Source organism: Chiloscyllium plagiosum, unplaced genomic scaffold (genome assembly GCF_037043375.1).
Source record: "Chiloscyllium plagiosum isolate Xiang-an unplaced genomic scaffold, Cpla_swu_hap1 HiC_scaffold_26, whole genome shotgun sequence".
Taxonomy (NCBI): domain Eukaryota; kingdom Metazoa; phylum Chordata; class Chondrichthyes; order Orectolobiformes; family Hemiscylliidae; genus Chiloscyllium; species Chiloscyllium plagiosum.
In genome coordinates, this window is record NW_028270164.1 from 22,115,151 (window position 1) to 22,141,740 (window position 26,590).

The window sequence follows — 26,590 nt, forward strand, 5'->3', positions numbered from 1 at the left end:
ATTAAGAAGGGTGGATGGGCAATCCAAGTTGGAGGGCCAATCAGAGGCCTTCCAACTTGAAAGGAACAACAGGCTGCAATTGAAGGGAAGTTAAAGAGAGGTTGCTTCAAAATAGAGGCATCTTCTCTCTTTCTTTTGGCTTTTTCCTATATTTACCATCTTCCAACACTGTTGAAAGATTACCTTTCTATAATTTTTATATATGACATACACTTCCTAATGCTAATCCTCCCCATTCATCTGGGCTGGGGTCTGAGATTGCATGCTAACTTGCCTTCGCCAGTCGTTGTGTTCTTTGGTGGCTCACGGGTCCTGCGATGCAACATTAATCCAATTCACATCCTGAGGACAGACAGAAGGTCATGTTAGTTGTGCAAGATTCTCTGGTATCTTGATTAATGATTGAGAGAGAAAATGCACACACACAACTCAAGGTACAGCTGTATTGAACCCAAGGAAAAATCCCAACTATTACTGTCTTGAGATTTCAAGGATAATATTGGTGGGGAGATTGTTTAGAGTCATAGTAAGCTAGAAGGAGGTGAAAAGGTAGGCAAATATGTTATTTTAGACCCTGGATTTTGCAGTCAGTAGCAAAGCAAAAGCATCTGGCACTGACAACAGAAAGTTTTGCCAAGATATCTCATAATCTCAGTGTTTGGGGACTTCATATAAAATAATGAAACTATACACTTTGGTATCTTTCACTTAGTTGTATAGAGTTTATTTGATTAAATCCAGCAGTATGAATGAAAACAATTTACAGGAAGGTAAAATCTATAAAGGGATACTAATATAGTAGTCATAGAGCTGTACAACATGGAAATAGACATTTCAGTCCAACTTGTCCATGCTGACCAGATATCCTGAATAAATGTAGTCCCATTTTTCAGCATTTGGCCCAGATCCCTCTTAAACCCTTCCTATTCATATATATATCCAGATGCACTTAAAATGTTGTAATTGTACCAACTACCTCCACTTCCTCTGACAGCTCATTCCATATACACAACACCATGTGCATGAAAAAGTTGCCCCTTGGATTTTTAAAAATCTTTTCCCTCTCACCATAAACCTATGCTGACTAGTTTTGGAATTGAAATGTGTCCAACTTAGAGAAATGTTACCAGTTTAAGAAATATTTCAGCCTTTTTAAAAAGTTAGTCTGGCTAAGGAATCTCTATTTTCGAGTATCCACGTGTTTATTTCTAACTGAGTTATTGTGTATCTTATGTATACATTTTAAGGAATTAACATGGGTGTTGTTGCTGTCCTTGGCTTCATTTTTTGTGTCGCATGCTGTTATCGAAAACGATCATTATCAAACAAAGGGTAAGACTATTTCCTATTTGTTCGATAGTTTTCTATCTTCAGAAAAGCTATCCATAAATTTTTAATCTTTATTCCACCACTCTCCTCATCTACTATTCTAACCTGCCCTTCATGCCCCTGACTTTCCCCTAGCCTGCAACACAAATTTTTCTATTGCTTTCTTGTTGAACTTTACTTGATTTACTTGATTATAGCTAAGAAACTTGAAAATAAATACAGGTTTTCCATATAAAAATTCAGTCAAGCGACTAGTTCAAAAGCTTTGCCATTTGGCCATCACTTTCTTTACTCAAGCAGGGCCACTGATTAGTAGTATCTGAAAGACCAGCAAGTGTGTTGAATCTTGTGCAATAGTGAGTCATTTGGTAAATGTTTTGAGATTGGAAAAATGAGATTCCCGACACTGAAGAAAAAATTCGATATTCCATCCAAGATTTTAATGATTTGACAAGAATGTTGCTAGTGAGCGGCAAGGAGCCTGCTTTCATGCACTAACATCCCTGTATTACTTAAGCTTGCTTCGTTTATATGCATATCACTTTTTTTCTTCCAACTCACAACAAGAAAGTCTGAGCAGAGATAAAATGGAGAATCTCAGCAGGTCACACAGTGGAGAGGGAAACAGAGTTAATGTTTAGAGACCCATATGACTCTTCGCTGGAACTGGTTATGATGCTGCCAAACTGACTGTGTTCCTCCAGCACTTCTCATTTTTATTTAAAATTTTTAGTATCTGCTATAATTAAGGCTGAGCAGATACCTGTCAGCTCCAGCTCTGTTTGGTTGGAATATAATACAGTAATATAACTGAATCATCTGCTGGAGTGAGACTTGAGGGGCTGGGTGGTCATCTAATCCCTGTGGCCATTAAAGTAACAGCTGCATTGAACTTTTATTGTAGTTCTCTGCTTCAAAGAGTGCACCAAGACCTGTACGAGTTGCTGTATCTTCAACCCACAGATCTATTAAGACTGTTACCGATGCAATTGATACTGAATGACAGCACTCATCACTTTTTCCTATTCCCTCATGATGAAGTCAGTACTGGAGCACAAGTTGTAGACTTTGTCAATGTAGCTTGCCTTCCTCCATGTGCTGGGTCCTGTATATTATACTTGTCGCATTGAAAGAGCAATATCTGAATATGACTGACTTCATCATTAAAAAGAGTTTTCCTTGGTCAATGTACAAGTAATTGTGATCATCAGTATCTCATCTTAGAAATTCGCAACATGTTTCTTGGATCTACTATGATGTCTATATACTTGATAGCTGTTAGGTTCCTGCTTCATTCCAAAGACCAGATGCCTGAAAAGGTTGGCTGCAGGGAATAAAGGGCTAACTTCTGCAAACCTGGATGATGATTCCCTTGTGCAATCCACTGACTGAGGCCAAGTTTAGATACAATACAGCTCATTCTTCAACCAGGTCTATCGTGAAACCGACAAAAGACCTCCTGAAGATGAGGGTTGGTGGGAAGGAGGGGGAGGAGGTTTGTCGCACTACACTCCAGACACAGTGTACCATGTAATCCCTGCATGTTGTGCTCTGCATAACTGGAACAAAGTTAAAAATCAAACACCAGATCATAGTCCAACGGATTTATTTGAAAGCACTAACTTTCAGAGCACTGCTCCTTCATTAGGTAGCTGTGGAGCAGGATCATAAGGCACAGAATTTATAGTAATAATTACCGTGTCATGCAACTGAAATAATATATTGAACAAACAGCTCCACAGCTACCTGATGAAGGAGCAGCACTCTAAAAGCTAGTGTTTTCAAATAAACCTGTTGGACTACACCCTGGTGTTGTGTGATTTTTAACTTTGTCCACCCTAGTCCAAACCCGGCACCTCCATGTCCTAACTGGAACAGGCAGAGAGAGAATGTGATGAACACTGAAAAGTTGGATAAGCAGCTGCAGTCTTCCAAGGAAGAAGATGAGGACATGAAGTGGGAGTAACATCATTCAGCATGATAGAACAGTGCAACTTTTGGTGATTTGAGCCAGACTGGATTTAATTGACACCTGCTTCTAATAGACGAAAGCTGGGTGATCATTCATTAGCTGCAAATTTGATAGTCAAAATGCAAGCAGCCTCTCTTCAGCCCCAGAAGCAAATGCAGCATCTTTTATTTTTTGTTACTTCTCTTTATGTGTTTAATAAAAGTTAACGTTAGCAACAATTTCAAGGTTTTTACAACATGTGATGCTGCCACATTTCAACACTGACAAGACGTTATGCTATGTTAAGCGACTAGAGAAAGAATAAGAATCCTTCGGACACAGTTCTAACAGGGTTTAATGCTGAGGGCAGATAGCTTCTGTAGCTTCATTCTTGTAGCCGTATTTCAATGACAGTTGAACAGACTGATGCTGATGTAAAAAGAGAATACATTTGTAATTATAATCTGCTATTTCCAATGAAGTGTCACCTGTATGCCCTCAGCTGTTTTTCTTTTTCATTTTTCTCCCATTATGTCTTTTATGAAAGGTTATTCCTAGTTTGAATTGGTGCACAGCTTTAAATTTGGTCCTGGTGGCACTCTGAAAGGTCCCAGCAGTGGCAAGTACTTCAGGTGCTGATAAGCTCACAATAGCACTGCTGCAGAAATGTACAGCATGCATGGATGAGTGTTGGTGAAAGAAATACTCCATGAATTCCTTGAAAAATTTTAAATTTTTGGTAAAATTAACCTTCGTGGATTTTTATTTGATTAGTAAACACTGTATAAATCAAACATTGAAACCTAATGCTTACTACATTTTCCCATGGCTGGAAATGACAAGTTCCATATGAGTAAGATGTATTCTGGCTGTCAGAATTGATCAATTTATTTTGTAACAATTACAAGCAATGTTGTCTTGAGGAATATGAAGAATTTTAATTAACTTAACCTATTTAACCTACTTAAACAAAGTAGTGCATTTTGCTTGCTGCATGAAGTTTACAGTCTTTTGCAAATGTACTGTCAGATACACGTAACGTTTTATCATAATTATATTTTAATCCATGCACATCATGTTTCCTTTTTAGGGAATATCATCTTGCCAGCAGTATTCCCATGAGCTCTGATGACAACCAAATGGGCCCTCATTCTGATTCCTGTAATCGTCCAGTATAATTGTTGAAGATTTCAAATTGAAAAAGGTAAATATTTGTGTTTTTCTGTTTCACAAACTGTTCTGTGCTTTCAATGATCTTATGGTAGTGTTAAAGATCTGTATTTGAGCATTTATGGGAATTTTCAAATTTTACTGACCTGTGTAATCCTAATTCTCCACTTCTATTTCGCTAAACATTTAAATGTCAGTTAAATATTGATCATACATGCAAAAGATTTACCTTCAGTATTTCAAGCTCTTCCTAAGTATTCCAATGTGACTCAGCTTGCATGATCTTGCTATTTTCCATTATTAAGTAGCAGCTACTTTTAAGACCTTTTCCTATTTTTTTTTCTCCCAGTAGATCAAGAGACTTAAAGGGATCTTTATCCAAAATATGGCTTTCCGCAGTCTCCCCTCTAAAACAATTCAAAGGACATATGTTGAATCCTCATCCGCTTTAAAGGAAATTTGGAACTACATGTAACAACAATAACATTTTAATAAAACAGTCTGAATTTATTTAGTTTGTTCTGGAAATCAGTGCAGTAGCAACTACAATGCACAATCGATAGAAAGATATTTCTTTGGGCATTTAAGATAGTTTAACGATTGTTATTGTGAAAATTATGTGCAATGTTACATTTATTTTAATACATCTTCACCACTTGGTCACTGCATTGTTTCCAAAAAGGCAAAAAGAATCAGACTTGAGCTGTAAACAAAAAAAACAAGGAACTGCAGATGCTGAAAATCAGAAGCAAAATCAGATATTACTGGAAAAATTCAGCAATTCTGGCAGCATCATGGAGAGACAGCAGAGATAATGTTTCAGGTGCAGTGAGCATTCTTCAGAACAGAACAGATATTTCTGTTGATCTGGATCCAAAATTTTGTCTGCACAGATGCTACCAGAACTGTTGAGTTTTTCCAGCAGTTTCTGATTTTGTTTCAGGCTTGAACTGATTGACTTCCTGTGGGAAATACCCAGCTCAGTAAAATAATAAAGTTTGATATTGACTAGTTAGGAGTAAGAGAAGAATATCTTTGCCACATTTGTTTTTGATCTTGAGGATATGATAAATGATAGTGTTTGTATATATTACCAACATGAAAGCAAAATATTCTGTATGCTGGAGATTTAAATTTTTTTAAAAAGTGCTGCAGAAACTCTAAGTGTCTGGTGGAATGTGTTGCAAGAGAACCGGAACCCAATATAACTTTTTAGAGCTGTATATATCATACTAGTTTTTAAAAAAAATAAATTTGTAAAACTTGTTTACAGAAACGTTTTTTGTATTTTAACATTTGTTTTCTGTTGGTTCAGATGCTTTCATTTTGCTTCCACAAAGAGCTTATATTTCTAGCAACCACATAGTCTAAGCAATCTTTGAATTTCATTGGTGATAGATATCTGAAGATAACCACAATTTAAATATTTGATTTTGTCTGAAATATTTTTCACCAGTAAATATGGTGGAAACCACACAATTGGCTAACTCATTTTTCAAAATCTTAGAACTCATATCATGTTTCCATGGTAGCAACACATCAAATTAATGATACTGGGCTCAACAATGGTATATCTCCTTTTTAAACAAACAGCACAAATTGTTTGAGACAGTTGTCTTGTCAGCTGATGAGAGACCCCTTCTGCTTTTGCTAGGGAAAGTCTATTGAATCACACATGAAATAGATAATGGAAAAGCTAAAGGAACTATCATAGCTCCATCCCGTGAAATCTTTAAGACACAACTTTACATTAATTCCATGAGAAGTTTTCATTGTCAGGGCTGTCATTCAGCAGATCATGCCTAGTTAAGCTTGCAAAAGTAATATAAATATTCATAGCATATGGATATTCATCTGTAATGCTGATACTAGACAAAATGCAGTTTTTTAAAGTTCTTTTTTATCATGTTAATGCCTCTGGTAAGGCTTGTCATTAAGATAATGTAATTTCTTTCACCTCAAATGCTTCCATGCTTCTTGCAATAAAATTCTGAATATTCATTCATGATTTTATTATGGTATTGAAGTTTGTAGATAATATTTTTAATAACTTCTGAACCTGAATGCCAAATCACAATGTAATTCCGCAACATTCAGCTTCCTCAGTTCAAAGTATAAAACAATCCTAAAAGAAAATGTTTGTAATATGTCTTGCATTTCTGCTTTAATTTCCATAACTGTTTGCTTTAATGCTTAGAAAACATTTTAAAAAGCACATAACTTCATACTGTTCAAGCAGCTAGTTACATTTTAAAGTTGTAAATCTGCGGGTATTTGATTTTTACCAAATGTCAGGTTAACAGGTTTCTTTTGTGATGTTTTACTTACATTCTATTTCAGCCTGCCTTGCTGTTATAGTAAAAAGATTTGAATAATTAATAAACACATGTGGGTTATGTGTACATTGGTTTTGTGTGTTTGTGAACAAATTTAAATAAAAGTGATGTAACCTTTTCTTAAAATTTTGTGACCTCATTTATTCTCCACTGAAATAATCACTCCAACAATGCTCAAGTTATTTTCTTTTTAAATTTTCCACTGACGCCTTTTTGTTTTTCACGTATCAAAGATGTAGTCATGATTCCTATCAAGAAACACAATGGGCAGAATTTTCCCATTGCTAGGGAATATCATTTTTGTTGAGTTTCTTAGAAGGTTTCTCCCACTGAGGTCTAGTGAGTATTCTCACATCATAGTCTCAGACTCATTTCAAAACTACTTATCCAATTCCTAAGCGCCTTCTCATCTGATGTATCACTCATTGTAGGTAATAAGCTTACAATACTGACCAGATATCTTGAGATAGGAAATTGTCCCTAGTACTGGCACCATATTTAAAAAGCCATTGTGCATCTGTCAAGTGCTAGGATCTGGAACTGTCCTGTACAGTCACCACACAGAAAGTCGAGGGAAATTGACACTCCACTTTATGGACAGGACTGAAAGTTTCTGGTGAATGGGTGATGCAGAGGAAGATTGACCTCTTTCTCAGGACTGAAGCCATGCCACCAGACACTACCAGCTTGGCCTGAGGTTGCCACTTAAGTCAGTGTGGTATCCATAGTGCAGATAAATGCCTAGCAATACTGTTCTCCACCTTACCAGGGTCCATATTCATTGACCGCACACAAAATATCTCTGCTACTGTACATATCTCCCAACAAGGCTCCTATTCTGCCACTGTAGTGTGCAGCTCCTAATCACTTTGGGTACCTCACCAATTGTCTCTCAGCTGCACCAGCACAATAGCTATGCCATTCATGTGCATCTGAATGCACTCCCTTCTTCACTTGTTTCAGGAGAAAATGGCATACATCAGGTCTGAAAGACTCAGGATGGGCACTGGGTTGCCCAGATTCAGCTCCTCACCCACTAAATAGAAGAGATCTTAATATTGGCCAGCGAAGATGGGTTGGGACCAGTCTTGTATCGATGTTGTACTATTCATGACCTAGCAACAGTAAAAAGCTTTGTACAGTACAGTACCAGACGTTTATTAACCCCAGTTACATTTCATCCAAATGTCACAAACTTTACTGCCTGGTCCTGATATTCTCTCTTATACCTGTGTCTCACATATACCTGTGGGTACTGTGGGATCATGTTTAAATTACAACCAGAATCGATGAGTGGTGAAAACAGCCTCTTTATTCAGCAACCGCAGTAGCACAAGTTTGAGACAGCAATAGAATCCCAAAATATAGTTCTTACATTAGCCTCTTTATATACAGTTCTTAAATATATTAAAAATCCATCAGCATGGTGTTACATTGTTTTACCTATAGTAAGGTTTGAGGAAACATGAGATGGCCTAAACATTTCCTAAATGCTACCTGAAACTCCTGATTGGTTGCAGGTTTGGTTTGGTTTGGTTGCACATTTAGGAGGGGTTAGTCCTTTTGTCTTTTAAGTTAGTAAATATTAGTGATAATACTAGGTCTATATACTCTAAATAACTTTGAAATTATACCTGTATTTAATAAAAGAATAAAGCATATTAAACTGATTACTCCAGCTGGTTTGTGAGATTTGTTTACTATTTGCTTCATTCATGCAGTTTCACGGAAGCACTGTTTTGGCAATTAAGGGGATAGTGGTCCTGTTAAAAAGTACATACTAACTAGGGACCATGATGTAGAGGTGCTGGAGTTCGACTGGGTTGGACAAAGTAAAAAAATCACACATTACCAGGTATATTTGGATGTACTAGCTTTCGGAGCACTGCTCTTTCATCAGGTAGCTATGAAGCAAGATCATAAGACACAAAACTTGTAGCAAAAGATCACAGTGTCATGCAACTGAAACAATATATTGAACAACCAGCGCTCCGAAACTAGTACTTCCAAATAAACCTGTTGGACTATAACCTGTGTTGTGTGATTACTAATTGGGGAACTGTTTGGTGTTCTGTAATCTATTCAGGTCTGAGAGATGGGGGTTGGTAAGGGCTGATGTAGAAATAGGCCTGATAAGGGTTTAAGGTGAATGGGTTGAAAGGGATGTTCTAATTTGAGCCTTTATTATAATAGTAAAATATACTACAAAATGCAGTTCTATGAATGAATGAGACTGTGTTCTAATAAACAATGGGTTAGAAAAAGGTTATGAATGAATGAAGGAGAACTTAGTATTAATTAATATAGTGAGCTGGTGAGTGGTTTAGTAAAGATAATCTATAACACAATATCTCACAGTACCAATGCTCACAGTGGCTATGGTCAAGAGGGTTACTCTATGAGAGATTCTCACTCCCAAGACTGAGGAAGAGAGTCAGGATATCTCTCAGTCAACCCCATAGGCTTTGCTCCTCACCATATCCTCACCTAAAGAATCTGAGTGTCCATCTCCTGACCTTTCCACCACCCAGCCCCAGTTATACCACGTTGATCTGCCAGTTCAGGCACTTAAATCAAGATTGATGTTTGCAGTTCACAATTCCCCCCTTCACTTGGTTCTTCTCTCTCCCATCCTGTACTATATACACCCTTTATATTAAAACAAAGAGCTGGAGATTAGAAACAAACAAAAACAGGAGAAAATCAGCAGGTCTGGCATCATTCATGGAGAGAAAAGAGAATTAACATTTTGAGTCTAGACATGCTTCTTCAGAATTTTGCCTATTGAGTTGACCCTCTTTAATACTGTATTTTCCCCAACTCCCAAATTGCAGCAATCTGACTTCTATTCCCAAAATTGAATTCTCTAGTCTTCCTTGCACAATACCAGTCCTTGATAATCCCCCTTGACTTTTAACAGTCAGATGCCTCAAACTGACCATCGCCCTTGAGAGACCTTGCCAGTTAGCCCTGAACAATGAATAATTAGATATCTGTACAGCTACCCACTATGTTCCATAAGTCCTTGAACTGGTTACACTGGACCCACAGAGTGTGACCCCACTCCCTGAACTGCAGAGTCTAGACTCCCTGAGCCTGACCACTCTGAACCAAAGCTCCTGTACTGATGTCAGAGGGTACCCTTGACTTTCTGTACCCTAGACATCAAAGTGGATTACTTTCTTTAGATCTTGAGCTATGTCCGTTTACTTGCAGCACCTGGCAGTGTGTTCTCCGCGTACACTACTGAGGAGAAAGTGACGACTGCAGATGCTGGAGATTAGAATAGAAGAGCGTGGTGCTAGAAATGCAGAGCTGGTCGGGCTCTGAGGAGCAGGAGAGTTGACATTTCAAGGATAAGCTCTTCAGGAAGGCCTGGTTGAGAGCTTATGCTTGAAACATTGACTCTCCTGCTCCTCAGATGCTGCCTGACTGGCTGTGCTTTTCCAGCACCACACTATTGATGTACATTACTGACACAGGGTGCAGGTGTGACATTGACATAGTGACAAGCCATAGAGCAACATATCCACCCCCTCTACTGACAATTGCTGACAAGCATGAACAGTGGAGTGGCCTGGCTTTGTGTCTGCAAAGAGAAAAGTCAAAACAGAAGTACCTTGACCCTTTAAGATTTGGCTGAAGGGGTAAAGCTCAAAAATGAAGGCAAAACAGGAATGCTATTAGCATCCAGGTAGGCACTAAATTAGTAGTTGGTAAGAGTGCAAATGAACAAATCTGAGAAATGGGCTGGCCAAAACTGCAAGCTAGATGTCCCTGTGCATAATGTGTCTCCATGACTGCATTGCAATGATAATTGCCAGTGTGCTCCAAAGTGCAACATCACTTTGTAAAAAATGTCCAGTAAGTGGACAAGAGATGTGTCTTCATAGTGTAGTGAAGCTGGCATGTGTCTGATGCTGTGGAGCAACACTGATGTGTTGGGGCCAGAAGTCCAAGATGTGATCCAGAGTAGCCAGCTGCAAGTTGGTGTCAAGATTAGAGTGGTGCTGGAAAAGCACAGCAGGTCACCAGATACCTGTGCTGATTTCTGTTACAGGAATCCTCAGCATTGAATTTCTATCCCTTGGTGATTTCAACTCATTATGGCCATTCCCTCTGTTTAGTTGCATCTTATCTCCCAATGTGTGTTTTTGGCTTTATAATCTAACCATAACTGACCTGGAACTGAGTGGCTTACTAGGCCATTTCAAGGGCAGGTAGGCACATGTAGGCCAGAGCAGGTAAGGACAGCAGATTTCATTCCATGAAGGACATTAGTGAACTAGATGGTACAGACAATGGCAGCCATTCGACTAGTTTCTCATTCTAGAATTTTAAAAATAAATTCAAATTTCACCCCTGGTTATAAAACATTAGATTAGGATTCTGGATACTGCCTTCCCTATGTTCCTTGTATATATTCAAAGCCCCTGAGATCTTGCATTCTACCCCAATCTTTTCCAGTTTGAATATGGCTATTTCTGATCACTTTCTTGTATCCCCTCTTTACTCACAATTTCGTCCTTCCCTCTAACCTTCCATTTTCTTCTGAAGCTGCCACTTGACAAAGCACTCAAGTTATTTGCAATGCCACTTTGAATTTTGTAATTTTGGACTTTACCCTATTCATCTTCTATAATATTACCATTCAGTTTAACCACATTCTTACACCTTTGATCACCTTCACCTCAGTAAACCCTTACTCTCTGCCCAGAGAATTTTGGATGTCTACAAATGTTCAGGACTGATAGGAGAGGCTTTTAGCACTTGCAAAGGAGCAAATCAACAATAGCCTTAGCGGAGTCTAGAGTGAATTTAAGAAAGCAATTCGGAGAGTAAAGAAGGGCAATGAATAATCACTAGCAGATAAGGTAATAGAGAATCCCAAGGTACTCTATAAATATACTAAGTGGAAGAAGCTAACCAAGAAAAGTGTAGAGGTTATTAGGAGCCGGGGACAATTGGCGTGTGGAACTTGGTGGCACAGCGGCTCAGTGGTTAGCACTGCTGCCTCACAGTGCCAGGGACCTGGGTTGGATTCCCGCTTCAGGTGACTGTGTAGAGTTTGCACATTCTCACCGTGTCTGCGTGGGTTTCCGCCCACAATCCAAAGATGTGCAGTTCAAGTGAATTGGTCATGCTAAATCACAACATAGAACATAGAAAGGTACAGCCTACGATGTTGTGCCGAGGATTATTCCTAATCTAAAATAACCTAACCTACGCACCCCTCAATTCACTGCTGTCCATGTGCATGTCCAGCAGTCGCTTAAATGTCCCTAATGACTCTGATTCCACCACCATCACAGGCAACGCATTCAATGCATTCACAACTCTCTACGTAAAGAACCTACCTCTGACGCCCCTCTATACCTTCCTCCTAATATCTTAAAACTATGACCCCTTGTGCCAGTCAATCCTGCCCTGGGGAAAAGTCTCTGCCTATTGACTCTATCCTTGCCTCTCATTATCTTGTATACCTTGATCAGGTCATCTCTCTTCCTCCGTCTCTCAAGAGAGAAAGGTCCGAGCTTAGTCAACCTCTCTTCATAAGACAAGTCTTACAGTCCTGGCAGAACCATGGTAAACCTTCTTTGCACCCTCTCCAAAGCCTCCGTATCTTCCTTATAATAGGGCAACCAGAACTGGACACAATATTCCAAGTGTGGTCTCACCAGGGTTTTGTAGAGCTGCAGCAAAACCTTGCAGCTCTTAAACTCTATCCCCCTGATGAAAGCCAAAAGACCATATGCTTTCTTAACAACCCTGTCCACTTGGGTGGCAACCATGAAGGATCCATGCACTTGAACACCATGATCCCTCTATTCCTTCACGCTGCCAAGAATCCTGTCTTTAATCCTATATTCAGCATTCCAGTTCGACTTCCAAAATGCATCATTTCGCATTTATCCAGGTCGAACTCCATCTGCCATTTCCCAGCCCAGCTCTGCATCCTGTCAATGTTGCGCTGTAGGCTGCAATAGCCCTCAATACTATCAACAGTACCTCCAGCCTTTGTGTCATCAGCAAATTTACTAATCCAGCCATCAACCTCTTCATCCAAGTCATTTATAAAAACTACAAAGAGCCGAGGCCCAAGAACAGAGCCCTGCGGGACACCACTCACCACTGACCTCCAGGCAGAATACTTTCCATCTACAACCACACTCTGTCTTCTGTCAGCCAACCAGTTCTGAACTCCCTGTATCCCATACCTCCTGACTTTATGAATGAGCCTACCATGGGGAACCTTATCAAGTGCCTTGCTGAAGTCCATATATCCCACATCCACTGCTTGACCTGTCTCATCAACTCCTCAAAGAACTCAATAAGATACGTGTGGCGTGACCTGCCCCTCACAAAGCCATGCTGACTGCCTTTAATCATGCTCTGCTTTTTCCAAATAGTCATAAATCCAATCCCTCAGAATTCTTTCCAAAACCTTGCTGACCACAGACCGAAGACTGACTGGTCTGTAATTGCCAGGGATTTCCCTATTCTCCTTCTGGAAAAGAGGAACAACATTCGCCTCTCTCCAATCCTTCGGGATGATTCCTGTGGAGAGTGAGGAAGCAAAGATCTTCGCCAGCGGCTCAGCAACCTCCTTTCTCACTTCCTGGAGCAACCCAGGATAAATCTGGTCTGGCCCTGGGGACTTACAATCTTAATGTTTGCCAAAATTTCCCATATCAACTTCATCAATATTGATCTATTCAAGTCTGTTTCCCAGCTCCTCAAAGTTCTCATTCACAACAAGGTCCCTTTCCTTAGTGAAAACTGAAGCAAAAAAATCATTTATGGCTTCCCCTATCCCCTCAGACTCTAGGTACAACTTTCCTATGCTATCCCTAACCAGCCCTACCTTCTCTGTGATCATTCTCTTATTCCTCACGTATGAGTAAAATGCCTTTGGGTTCTCCCTAATCCTCCCTGCCAAACCTTTTTCCTGCCCCCTCCTGGTTCTCCTCAGTCCACTTATGAGCTCCTTTCTATTAAGCCATTAATCCTCTAAAGCTGTGTGAGATCCTTGCTTCCTCCACCTTACGTAAGCTGCCTTCTTCCTTTGAACGAGAAGCTCCTCTGTTCTTGTCATCCAAGGCTCCTTAATCTTACCCCTTCTTGAGGAACAAATTTATGCATCACTAACAACAACTGCTCCTTAAACAGTCTCCACATGTCTGTTTTGCCCTTCTATTGAACAATTGTTTCCAATCTGTGCTTCCCAACTCCTGTCTGATAGTGTCATAATTTCCTTTTCCCCAATTAAATATCTTCCCTTGGTAACTGCTCCTTTCCCTCTCCAAGGCTATGGTAAATGTGAGGCAGTTGTGGTCACTGTCACCAAGGTGTCCTCTCACTGCTGAGATCTGACACGTGTCCTGGCTCACTGCTGAGCACAAAATCCTGCTCTGTCATCGGCCTGTCTACATACTGAGTAAGGAAACCCTCCTGAACACACCTGACAAAAATGGCTCCATCCAAACCATCTGCACTAAGGAGGTTCCAGTCAAATTTGGGAGAGGCAAAGTCACCCACAATAACAACCCTGCTACATCTGCATTTTTCCAAAGTCTAACAGCCTATGAGTTCTTCTATCTCCCTACTGCTATTAGGAGGTCTTTGGAAAACACCCAATGAGATGGCTGCTCCCTTGCTTTTCCTAACTTCTACCCATACTGACTTAGTTGACAAACCTTCCTCGACACCCTTCGTTTCTGTAGTGGTGATGCACTCTCTGATTAGCAATGCTACATCCACCCTCTTTTTCCACCCTCCCTCCCTAAATTGCATATAGTATTAGGTGTATTAGTCAGGTGTAAATGTAGGTTAGAGGAATGGGTCTGTGTGTGTTACTCTTCAGAGGGTCAGTGTAGACTCGTTGGGCCAAATGGCCTGTTTCCATACTGGAGTCTAATCTAAAAAAAACTGGAGGACAAGTATTCACATTTGTTTGTGTTCAGGAACAGGAGGATAAAAGGTATAGAACTCAGGAAGATGGAATGAGGTTATTGAGCAGATTGACATTGGAACTAAGTTGTTTCTCTGGAACATCCTACATCCTTATTCTGTTAACACCAAAGTATTCTGGCTTCAACATTTAAGGATGACAAATTTGGCTGGACCACATAATGCTTGGGTTCAGATTGTCTCTTTCAAAACTGCTAAATCATCCTTAAATGGAAAGATACACCTCACCATCCCTTCTGCACCATAAATCATTTAGCCCTCATCTCTATTCTCCCCAAATTGCCTCCATCTAAATACAAGGAACCCTTTGTTGGTGAAGTTGCGATCTACTGTTCGGCTACCTCTGATGCTACTCCCTTTCCCTCAGTCTGTCAAACCAAACATCTCCCAAGATTTCTCACATCTCTTTCAGTTTCCACCAAGTCAGAATTTCATTGAGGAAAAATAATTGTGGAGTTCCAGTTAAGATTTCACCATAGTCCAGAGCACTTTATATTAAAAAAAGAGAAACATTTTTTTTGAAAAAACTCAGTCATAGTAAATAAAAACTGAAAGAACTGCAGATGTTGTAAAACAGAAACAAAAACAGAAGTTACTGGAAAAGCTCGGCAGGCCTGGCAGCATCTGTAAAGAAAAATTAAAGTTAACGTTTCTGGTCCAGTGACATAGGCACAGAACATAGGCACTTCCTCAGCAACTTTTTTTTGTGTTGCAATCATATTCCCCCGATTTGGAGATGCCGGTGTTGGACTGGGATGTACAAAGTTAAAAATCACACAACACCAGGTCATAGTCCAACAGGTTTAATTGGCAGCACACTAGCTTTCGGAGGGTTAATATCTTCAAAGATTATGGAACCACAAAACATCACACAGCAAAAACAAGGGCTGCCAGCCCAACCTGGGCGTGCACGAGGGTACACCAAGATACACAAAAAAGTACAGATGCTGGAATCCAAGTTAGACACAGAAGTCAACATTTTCTGGGGCAACCCTTCCTCAGAACATGCCTGAAGAAGGATTGCACCCAAAACAACGGCTTCCGCACCTCCGCACGCGACCTGGTTTTTCGAGGGGGGGTGGGAGTGTCAAGACACGCATGCGCTGAGGGTTGATCGGCATTGGCAGCCGCACAGACACGCATGCGTGAAATGGAAGTTTCCTCGGCGGGCAGGGCGGTAGGCGGAACGCGCATGCACCGTAGGTAAAGGTCCGCTGAAACGGGCGGTTGGCGGAACGCGCATGCACCGTAGGTAAAGGTCCCCTGAAACGGGCGGTTGGCGGAACGCGCATGCACCGTCGGTGGATGTCCCCTTTGACAGGCGGTTGTCAGAACGCGCATGTGCGCGCTGCTGCGTTTGACTGTCGAGGCGAAGTTGGTGATTTAACGGAAATTGGGCTCGGGACACATCTGGGAGGAGGATAGGCCCGGGGCTGAAACACCGGCGAGTTTTGCAAAAAGGCTCAATGTTACTGAGTTAGAGTCTAACAGTTCTGTGGAAGGAGAATTCTAGAGTTTTCATAATATCCCCGAATATTAAACAACGGAGAGAGGATTGTGAAATGTTGGAGAGACTCATCCTCGCTCTCATGGCGATCGGGGTGACCCGGGTAACCGGTAAGCAGCGCCCCGCCTTCCCGTTGCTGCTTCAGACCTGCCTGCCTTTGTATCGAGCAAAGTGAATTTTACTTTGACTGGAGGCAAATTGACAGAACTTCACGGGTTGCTAACTTGTTTATCTTTAAATTGTCCGTTGTTTTGGGGGGTGGGGGGGACACGCTTATGAATCAATAATACAAAGTGATTAAACGCTAGCATCTCGCTTCTGACGATACATTTTGTGCGGCTCAACGGAGTGCTCCAGCCTCCGAGTTTTCCATGGACGAGAGTTAATTTGTACTGCAAGATAGCCACCTTCGGTGTGAAGGGGCTGTCTAAAAAGACAAGTTTTTCGTTTCAAGTGCCAATCCCTGGATTTGCGTTCTAATCCTGCAGATGATCCATTGCCCTTGTGTTGGGATACTGTGTTGTCCAATGAGGAGTCATGCTATTATATAGTACAGAAAGAGCACCTCTAGTCCATCATGTTGAAACTGGTCATCAAGCACCTATATACCCTCATTTCCCAGCACTTGGTATGTTGCCTTGTATGCAATGGCCTTTCAAGTGATCATCTAAATGCTTCTTAAATGCTATAATGCTACCTGTTTCAGCACTCTTTCAATAGACAATAGGTGTAGGAGTAGGCCATTCTGCCCTTGAAGCCTGCACCACCATTCAATATGATCATGGCTGATCATCCTTAATCAGTATCCTGTTCCTGCCTTATCTCCATAATAATCCTTTAATAATCTTATATGTCTCAATCAGATCACCTCTCAGTCTTCTAAACTCAAGTGTATGCAAGCCCAGTCTTTCAGCGTAAGGTAATCCTGCCATTCCAGGAATTGACCTCGTGTACCTACGCTGCACTCCCTCGATAGCCAGAATGTCTTCCCTCAAATTTGGAGACCAGAACTGCACACAATACTCCAGGTGTGGTCTCACCAGGGCCCTGTACAGCTGCAGAAGCACCTCTTTGCTCCTATACTCAATCCCTCTTGTATGAAGGGCAGCATGCTGTTAGCCTTCTTCACTAACTGCTGTACCTGCATGCTTCCCTTCATTGACCTGTGTACAAGAACACCCAGATCTCTTTGTACTGCCCCTTTACCTGAATTGATTCCATTTAGGTAGTAATCTGCCTTCTTGTTCTTGCCACCAAAGTGGATAACCATACATTTATCCACATTAAACTGCATCTGCCATGCATCTGACCACTCACCTAACCTGTCCAGGTCACCCTGTAATCTCCTAACATCCTCCTCACATTTCACCCTGCCACCCAGCTTAGTATCATCAGCAAATTTGCTAATATTATTACTAATACTATCTTCTATATCATTAATATATATTGTAAAAAGCTGTGGTCCCAGCACTGATCCCTGCGGTACCCCACTGGTCACTGCCTGCTATTCCCAAATGGAGTTGTTTATCACTACTCTTTGTTTCCTGTCAGCCAACTAACTTTCAATCCAAGTTAGTACTTTGCCCCCAATACCATGCACCCTAATTTTGCTCACTAACCTCCGATGTGGGACTTATCAAAAGCTTTCTGAAAGTCCAGGTACACCACATCTACTGGATCTCCCTCATCCATCTTCAGAGTTACATCCTCAAAAAATTCCAGAAGATTAGTCAAGCATGATTTCCTCTTCATAAATCCATGCTGACTCTGACCTATCCTGTTACTACTATCCAGATGTGTCATAATTTCAACCTTTATAATAGACTCCAGCATCTTTCCCACCATTGAGGTCAGACTAACTGGTCTATAATTTCCTGCTTTCTCTCTCCCACCTTTCTTAAAAAGTGGTACAACATTAGCCACCCTCCAATCCGCAGGAACTGATCCCGAATCTATCAAACTCTGGAAAATAATCACCAACGTATCCGCATTTTCTCGAGCCACCTCCTTCAGTACCCTGGGATGTAGACCATCAGGCCCGGAGGACTTATCAACCTTCAGACCTAACAGTCTCTCCAATACCAATTCCTGGCAAATATAAATTCCCTTCAGTTCAGGTCCTTCAGCCACTGTTACCTCAGGGAGATTGCTTGTGTCTTCCCCAGTGAACACAGATCTGAAGTACCAATTCAATTCTTCTGCCATTTCTTTGTTCCCTGTAATATATTCCCCTGTTTCTGTCTTCAAGGGCCCAATTTAAGACTTAACCATTTTTTTGCCTTTCACATACTTAAAAAAGCTTTCACTATCCTACTTAATATTTTTGGCCAGTTTACCTTCGTACCTCATTTTTTCTCTGCGTCTTTCCTTCTTAGTTATCCTCTGTTGTTCTTCCCAGTCTTTTGTTTTCCCACTTTCAAACAGTGTTTTGGAGACCTGTAACCCTTTGGGTGACGAGTCCTCCTTAGATGTTCTATAAACCCCCAGCCCTTTACCTTAAAGCTTTAACCCTTAACGATTGATCCCTAGTTACAAAGAGAAAAGGCTTGTTCTCATTTACTGTATCTGTCCCACTCATAATTATGTACATCTCAATCAGATGGTCCTTCAACCTTCTCTAAAGAGTCCCATCCTATCTAGTCTTTCTTCATTGCTGAAACACTCCAGCCCAAACAACATCTGGGTGAACCCACTCTGAATCTTCTCCAGTTTATTCTCATCCTTCTTACCATGCAATAATGAGAACTGTATAAAGTTCTTGAGTTGTAGCCTAGGTAATGTTTGATCATAATCTCCCTCCTCTGGTATTTGATGCTTCAGTTAAAAAAAGTAAGTATCCCATCTGTCCGTCTGAGTTCAAGGATCTATGTGCCTGCGTACCAAAGTCTTGCTGGCATTCTGTACTTTCTAGAGTCTACTTGCCTGTAGTTCCCCGATTTATCCCCATTACCATTTTTGTATAATGGTATCACGTTGGCTCTTTTCCCATTATTTGGCATATCTGTGTTCATAGTATTTGAAAATTAACCTTTGAAAATTTCCCTTGCAATTTCCTCCCTTACCTGCCATGGTAGCTGAGTACTCATCTGAATTTCAGGACTTATCTAATATTAAGCCTGTTCTCTCTGTGCTAATTTGCTCAAGTATATCACAGTTCTCTTCCCCAATTTTTATTTCTTCATTGTTCTTCCTAACTGTGAATACAGGTCTAAAGTACTGATTTAAAGTTTTACCCGATGTGTTCCAGCACAACCCACAATTGAGATCTATTCGCATGCACACTGAAGTCCTGCTACTCATCTTACTTTCTGAAGTCTGCAAAATCCCCAAATGGAAAATGAGATGCTGTTCTTCTAGTTTGTCCTGAGGTTCGCTGGAGCACTGCAGCAAATTTGAGACAGAGATGTTGACCAGGGAACACTGTGTTGAATTAACAGGCAGTAGAAAGCTCAGGATAATTTTTGCAGACAGAATGTAGGTATTCTGCAAACTGGTCTGTCTTTGGAGCTCAACAATTTTGGGCCTTGAGTGCCCCAACCCCCAGGTCTTGTCATCACATGGACTACAACCACAACCATCCCATTGTCAGCTGCTTATTATCCCAATTAGCAGTCATTCATTCACCAGGCTGACCTTTACCCATTCCTTTGTCCAATTGTTGCTTTCTCTCTACCCATCATTTGCTCCTCATCCCTCTCCCACCCCATATATACCAACCTTTTCCTAGCCACAATCAGTTTTGAAGAAGGGTCAGTGGAACCAAAATGTTAACTGTGTTTTGGCTGTGGAGCTGGTGGGGTTTCTGTTTTTGTTTCAGAATCGGAGAGAATCACACAGTGTTAGAGAGTCAAAGACAGGCACAGAGTGTATGAGGGTCAGAGAGAATCACACTGTGTAAGTGAGTCCCCCGGGCAGTTTCTGTTTTTGTTTCTAACACCTTTCTATAAATTGTTTGTATCCCCCTCACAACTTGTATTTCCACTATTTTTGCGTCATCTGCACATTTGGCTATAGTATATTCACTTCTTTCATTCAAGCCATTAACATATATTGTAAATAGTTGCGGTCCTAGCACTGATCCCTATGAAACCCCACTTACTATAAGTCACCAACCTGAAAAAGAATCCCTCATTCATTGTTTCCTGCCCATTAACTAATTCTCTACCTCTCAACAATGTGGACTCATCACTTAACCTTTTTTGAGGTTGTTTTGAATGCCTTCTGTAATGCCAAGTACAATGTATCTACTGTTCCTCTCTCTCCACTCTAGTTGGGACTTTGGTAGAAAACTGTACTAAATTAGGCAGGCTTGATTTCCATTTCATGAAGCCATGTTGACTCTGCTTGATTAGATTATGATTTTCCAAATATTGTTATTATTTCCTTAATTGACTCCAGTACTTTTTCAACAATAGACGTCAAACTCATTAGCCTATAGTTACGCACTTTTTGGCTCACTCCCCACCCCCCACCTTTTTTTTTGAAAATGTATTTCTCATTAGCAGGTTTCCATTCCTCTGGTACTTCTCCAGAATCCACAAATTTTTGGAAGATTATAACCAATGCATCCACTATCTCTAGGATCCTAGGATGTAACCCACCAAAGCCAGAAGACCCATCTGCCTTTAGCCTCATTAGTTTGTCCAACAGTATGGAAGCAGACCCGTCGGTTCAACCAATGCATGCAGACCATAATCCCAAACTAAACTAGTTCCACCTGCTTGCACTTGGTCTGTAATCCTCCAAACATTTGTTATTAAGGTAGTTTTCTAAATATCTTTTAAATGTTGTAACTGTACCCACATACACCCATTTCCTCTGGAAGTTCAGTAGACACACTATTCTGTAAAAAATGAATAATTGCCCTTCGTGTCCATTATAAAACTTACTCTTTTCGCCTTAAAAAAATGCCCACTCGTCTTGAAATCCTCATCCTAGAGAAAAGATACCTGCCATTTACCTTATCTACACCTCTCAAGATTTTATAAACCTCTATAATATCACTTCTTAACCTCCTATGCTCCAGTGAAAATGTTCTCCTATAACTAAAACCCTCCATTCCCGGCAATATCCTGGTAAATCTCTTATGAATTTTTTCCAGCTTAATAATATCCTTCCTATAATAGGGTGCCCAGAATTGGATATAGTACTTCAGAAGAGGCCTCAATAACATCTTGTACAACACAAGGTTATAGTCGAACAGGTTCATTTGGAAACACCAGCTTTTGAAGCGCTGCTTCTTCAGATGGTTGTGGAGAATAAGATCATAAACCACAGAATTTATAGCCACAGGAGTACAATTTTAGATTCATCCTTTCATCTTTTAGAATTGGATGTACTGTTATCTGTTCTTTGATATATTAATGTAAATATAATTTAAAAGAAGTTCTGGGATTTACATTATCAAAGAACAGAAGCCGGTACCCCATTCTAAAAGATGAAAGACTGAATCTAAAATTGGAACGTGTTTCATTGCATCTCCATGCCACTGTACTCCTGTAGCTATAAATTCTGTGGCTCGTGATCTTATTTTCCACAACTACCTGATGAAAGAACAGCGCTTTGAAAGCTAGTGCTTCCAAATAAACCTGTTCGATTATAACCTGGTGTGTGATTTTAAACTTTGTCAGCCCAGTCCAAAACCGGCACCTCCAAATCTTGTACAACCTTAGCATAATGTCCCAATTCCTATATTTAAAGGTCTGACCAATGAAGGCAAACATGCTAAATGCCTTCTTAACTGCCCTATCTATATGTGACACAAACTTCAAAGAATTATATACCTGAACCCCTAGATCCCTCTGTTGTACAACACTACTCAAGGCCCAATGTTTAATTGTATAAATCGTGCTCTTGTTTGTTTGACCAAAATGCAATACCTCACATTTATCTAAATTAAACTCTATCTGTCACTCTTCAGCCCATTGACCCATAGTGATAGTGATGGTACTTAATTTCTCCCCCATATCCTTTGGTATTTGTGGAATGTTTGAATTATCTTCCACTGTAAAGACTGATGCAAAATATCTTGTTAACTCTTCTGTCATTTCTTTGTTCCCCAAAACTATCTCCCCAGATTCATTTTCTAAGGGATCAATGTTCACTTTGATCCCTCTCTTCCTTGTTATGTACTTAAGCTCTTAGTGCTAGTTTTTATATTCTTCATTAGTTTGACCTCGTTTATTTTCTCTACCTATTATTCTATCCTGTCATTGTACTACCTTGCCTTGTTAGTCCTCCCAAAATATATCTCCTTATACTTTTCAGTATTAGATTTCAATTGTACTGCCTATATTGACCAGTAGTCTAATACTTTCTACCTCACTATTTTCACATTAAACCTTCTGCGTTCGTGTCTAGATCACTAATATGCACCAAGAGACCTAGCAACAAGCTGTCCACTGTGTCACTGGAAACAGACTTCCAGTCACAAAAACAACTTTTAACCATTACCCTCTGCATCCAGCTACTAAGCCAGTTTTGATACAATTTTCCAAATTATTTTGGATCCTTTGGGCTCTTATCTTAATTAGTCTCCTGTATTAAGCATTGCCAGAGTTTTACAGGGGTCCATGGAGACTGCATCTGCCACACTAACTTTGGCTGCAATCAAATCACTACCTTGAAGAACTGTGTCAAACCTGTCAGCTGTCAACAGCCCCTTACAAAGATATGTTGACTATGCTTGATTAATCTTTGCCTCTCCATGTAAAGACTGATTCAATCCCTTAGAATTTTCTCCAGTAGTTTCCTACCATTAATATTAGACCCACCATCCTCACAGTTCCTTGGTTTATTCCTACCACTCTTCTTGAAAATGGTACTAGATTAGTTGTTTTCCCAGTCCTCTGGCACTACAACTGTGTCCAGGGAGGATTTGAAAATTAATGTCAGGGTCCCCCATAATCTTTGACTCCCATGGCAACCTGGGACTCTTGTGAATTTCAGGACTTATCCAGTATTAAACCTGCTAATACTTCCTCTCTTTCAGTGTTAATTCATTCAAATATAACACAGTTTCCTTCCCTAATTTCCATATCTTAATTGTTTTTCATGATGGTGAATACAGGTGTAGAGTGCTCATTTAAAACCTTATCCAAACCTTCCAGCTCTGCCCCACAATTTAATGGTCGTTCCTTAATGGATCCCACTCTCTTTTCTCATTATCCTCTTGCTCCTAATTTACTCATAAATTGTTTTTTAAATTTTTCTGCCAGTCATTTTTCACCCTCCGCCCTCTGTTTTCTCAAGTAACCCCTAGCTCTTTTTACACACTTATAGGGCTTTAATGTTTTCAACCATTGGTATCTACCACAAGCTACCCTTTTGTGTATCTCCAATCCTTCAATATTGAAGGTTCCCTGAAATTTTTTATCTCATTCATCATCTTTGCAGGAACATTTTGGCCCTGCATGTTGCTCAGTGTTTCCTTTTTAAAGGACTCCCAATGCTCTGATGTAGATTTTCATAGAAATAATGACTTGCAATACACTTTGGCCATATCTTATCCTGAAAATGGCCTCTCCGAATTCAAATCTTTATTGTTGGAATGAAACAACTGTGCATACTGAAGATCTGGAATAAAGATAGGAATTGCTAGAGAATCTCAACAGGCCTACCAATATCTGTAGAGCTTCAGAACTCTGAAGAATGCTCTCTGGATTCGAAGTGTTAACTTTATTTCTGGCCCATTTTTGTTTTGTTTCATGACTACCTTAAACCTTAATGAGTCATGGTAATTATCACAGAAATGCTCTCTCTCTCTGACACTCCTATAACTTGCCCAACTTTGTTCTCTAAAGTTAGGGATGTCTATACACCAGCTTTAAAAGCTTTCCTGAATACAGTTTCAAATATTCAACCCCTAAATATTTCACACTTTTTCTATGTCAGTTAATAATGGGCATGTTGTAATCCCTTACTGTCATCATTCTGTTATTTTTTACACTTAAGTTGCCTTGCACATCTGCCCTTCAGTCATTTCGTAGCTGTTTGGATGTTTATAGTACTCTTCTAACTGCTATTGTCCCCTTTTTCTTTCTAGTTCTACCCTTATGGTCTTAATTGAGGAGCCTTCTAAGATATTGTCAATAGACAGTAGGTGCAGGAGTAGGCCATTCTGCCCTTCGAGCCTGCACCACCATTCATTATGATCATGGCTGATCATCCTCAATCAGTATCCTGTTCCTGCCTTGTCTCCATAACCTTTGATTCCACTATCCTTGAGAGCTCTATCTGACTCTTTCTTAAATGAATCCACAGAATGGGCCTCCACTGCCTTCTGGGGCAGAGCATTCCACACACCCACCACTCTCTGGTGAAGAAGTTTCTCCTCATCTCTGTCCTAAATGGCCTCCCCTATATTTTTAAGCTGTGTCCTCTGGTTCGGGACTTGCCCATCAGCGGAAACATGTTTCCTGCCTCCAGAGTGTCCAATCCTTTACTAATCTTATACGTCTCAATCAGATCCCCCCTCAGTCTTCTAAACGCAAGGGTATTTAAGCCCAGTCGCTCCAATCTTTCAATATATGATAGTCCCGCCATTCCAGGAATTGACTTCGTGAGCCTATGCTGTAATAGCCAGAATGTCTTTTCTCAAATTTGGAGACCAGAACTGCACACAATATTCCAGATGCGGTCTCACCAGGGCCCTGTACAGCTGCAGAAGAACCTCTTTGCTTCTATATTCAATCCCTCTTGTTATGAAGGCCAGCATGCTATTAGCTTTCTTCAGTACCTGCTGTACCTGCATGCTGGCCTTCATTGACTGGTGTACAAGAACACCCAGATCTCTTTGTACTGCCCCTTTACCCAACTTGACTCCGTTTAGGTAGTAATCTGCCTTCCTGTTCTTGCCACCAAAGTGGATAACCATACATTTATCCACATTAAACTGCATCTGCCATGCATCTGTCACTCACCTAACCTCTCCAGGTCACCCTGTAATCTCCTAACATCCTCCTCACATTTCACCCTGCCACCCAGCTTTGTATCATCAGCAAATTTGCTAATGTTACTATTAATACAATCTTCTATATCATTAATATATATTGTAAAAAGCTGCAGTCCCTGCACTGATCCCTGCAGTACCCCGCTGGTCACCCCCTGTCGCTCCTTACTGAAGTAATTGACTCCTTGATTGCTATTGTGACACCACCTCTTTTTCACTCTCTTTGTCACCCTCTTTGTCTCACCTGCAGATTCTATACCCCAGAGTATAAGTTGCAGTCCTGTCCCTCAAACACGCTATCCACATAACTCTCAGCTTGTTGTGTCTCTAGCCGATGGGAATGTTTTAAAACCTAGCTTTCAGGCTAATCAAACTGATGTCACTCCTGCAGATGTGGTCATGTAAACTGCCAGGAGCATCTAAGATTTATGACATACTGAAAGCCATGTAATGCACAGAATTAAGTTTTCGAACATATTTAATACCTTTAGTTTTAAAAAGCAACTCACTTATTTTTCAAGCTGAGTACACAATTAATTGTTTTATTTTTGAAAGAACTTGCTAGAATTCATACCTTTCCTTAATGCAGCTTTATGATGGACAATAACAATTCCACCACTACTTTCCTGGATTTGGGTTAAAATTTTGGAAGGGGTCTATAACTTTTTCTTAAAGAAACGCTTTCTCAGAAATGCTTTGAAATTTGAAATTCAAAAATTGATATTGATACGTGATGTATGTTTCATCCTAATCCAGAACCCAGCTTGCTTTTCATAATTCACACATTTACCAATTTACATAAGTTTTAAACAGCCTATAAAGAACAAACAAAAAGTGGGAATATAGTAGGTGGAAATGCTAATATAGAGAAATACAAGACAAGAACAAAGTGCAGGATATCAATAAATTAAAGTGAAATTATAAGGTCAGCTACTTGGATGGAAAGAATGATGTTGAACAGAAGAGATTTTAGAGTTAAAGATTGGTCTCTTAGCTACCTAGAACTTTTATGCTACTGAAATAATGAGCATAATTGTGTTTTTTTTTGTTTTAAAGGTGACTGTAGCAAACCTCCACTGTTGGAAAATGGATTCCCAACAAACAAATTTACTCCTGAGACCTTGTTTGATGTGGGTACAGAGATCACTTATAAGTGTAATTTGGGTTATGTGTTTAAGAAAGAAATGTTAAATGGTTCAAGATCTGTTACTTGCAAGGAAGATTCAACATGGACAGCACTGGAGGTCATTTGTGAATGTAAGTAATGAGTCATTTGATTTTATCCTATGTAATTTCTCCTTGCCCATTCTTTTACATAAAAAGTGACTCCTGCTGGAGCAAGTGCATTTTCATGAGTAACTCTCTAGTACTTAGTT

At 40.2% G+C, this 26,590-nt stretch overlaps 2 protein-coding genes across 8 annotated transcripts in view; both read left to right on the forward strand.

Moving 5' to 3' along the window:
• Positions 1-6,912, forward strand: part of LOC122563171 (sushi, von Willebrand factor type A, EGF and pentraxin domain-containing protein 1-like) — a 188,304-nt gene extending 181,392 nt beyond the window's left edge. For 2 of the 3 annotated variants that reach the window (XM_087973560.1, XM_087973562.1), the window contains 3 exons: positions 1,248-1,332; positions 4,371-4,484; positions 4,803-6,912. In XM_087973560.1, the coding sequence (XP_087829686.1) occupies positions 1,248-1,332; positions 4,371-4,458 (173 nt within the window). In that variant the 3' untranslated portion in view covers positions 4,459-4,484; positions 4,803-6,912. Of the gene's footprint in view, positions 1-1,247; positions 1,333-4,370; positions 4,485-4,799 lie in introns of all 3 variants that reach the window. The other variant, XM_087973561.1, reaches the window with a different exon arrangement.
• Positions 6,913-15,937: 9,025 nt separating this feature from the next.
• LOC122563172 (C4b-binding protein-like) overlaps positions 15,938-26,590 on the forward strand; it is a 65,789-nt gene continuing 55,136 nt past the window's right edge. For 4 of the 5 annotated variants that reach the window (XR_015750913.1, XM_043716674.2, XM_043716675.2 and 1 more), the window contains exons 1-2: positions 16,017-16,374; positions 26,271-26,471. Coding sequence is in view for 4 of the 5 variants with exons in the window: in XM_043716674.2 (XP_043572609.2) it covers positions 16,320-16,374; positions 26,271-26,471 (256 nt within the window). In the remaining variant the exon portion in view is untranslated. The other variant, XM_043716680.2, reaches the window with a different exon arrangement.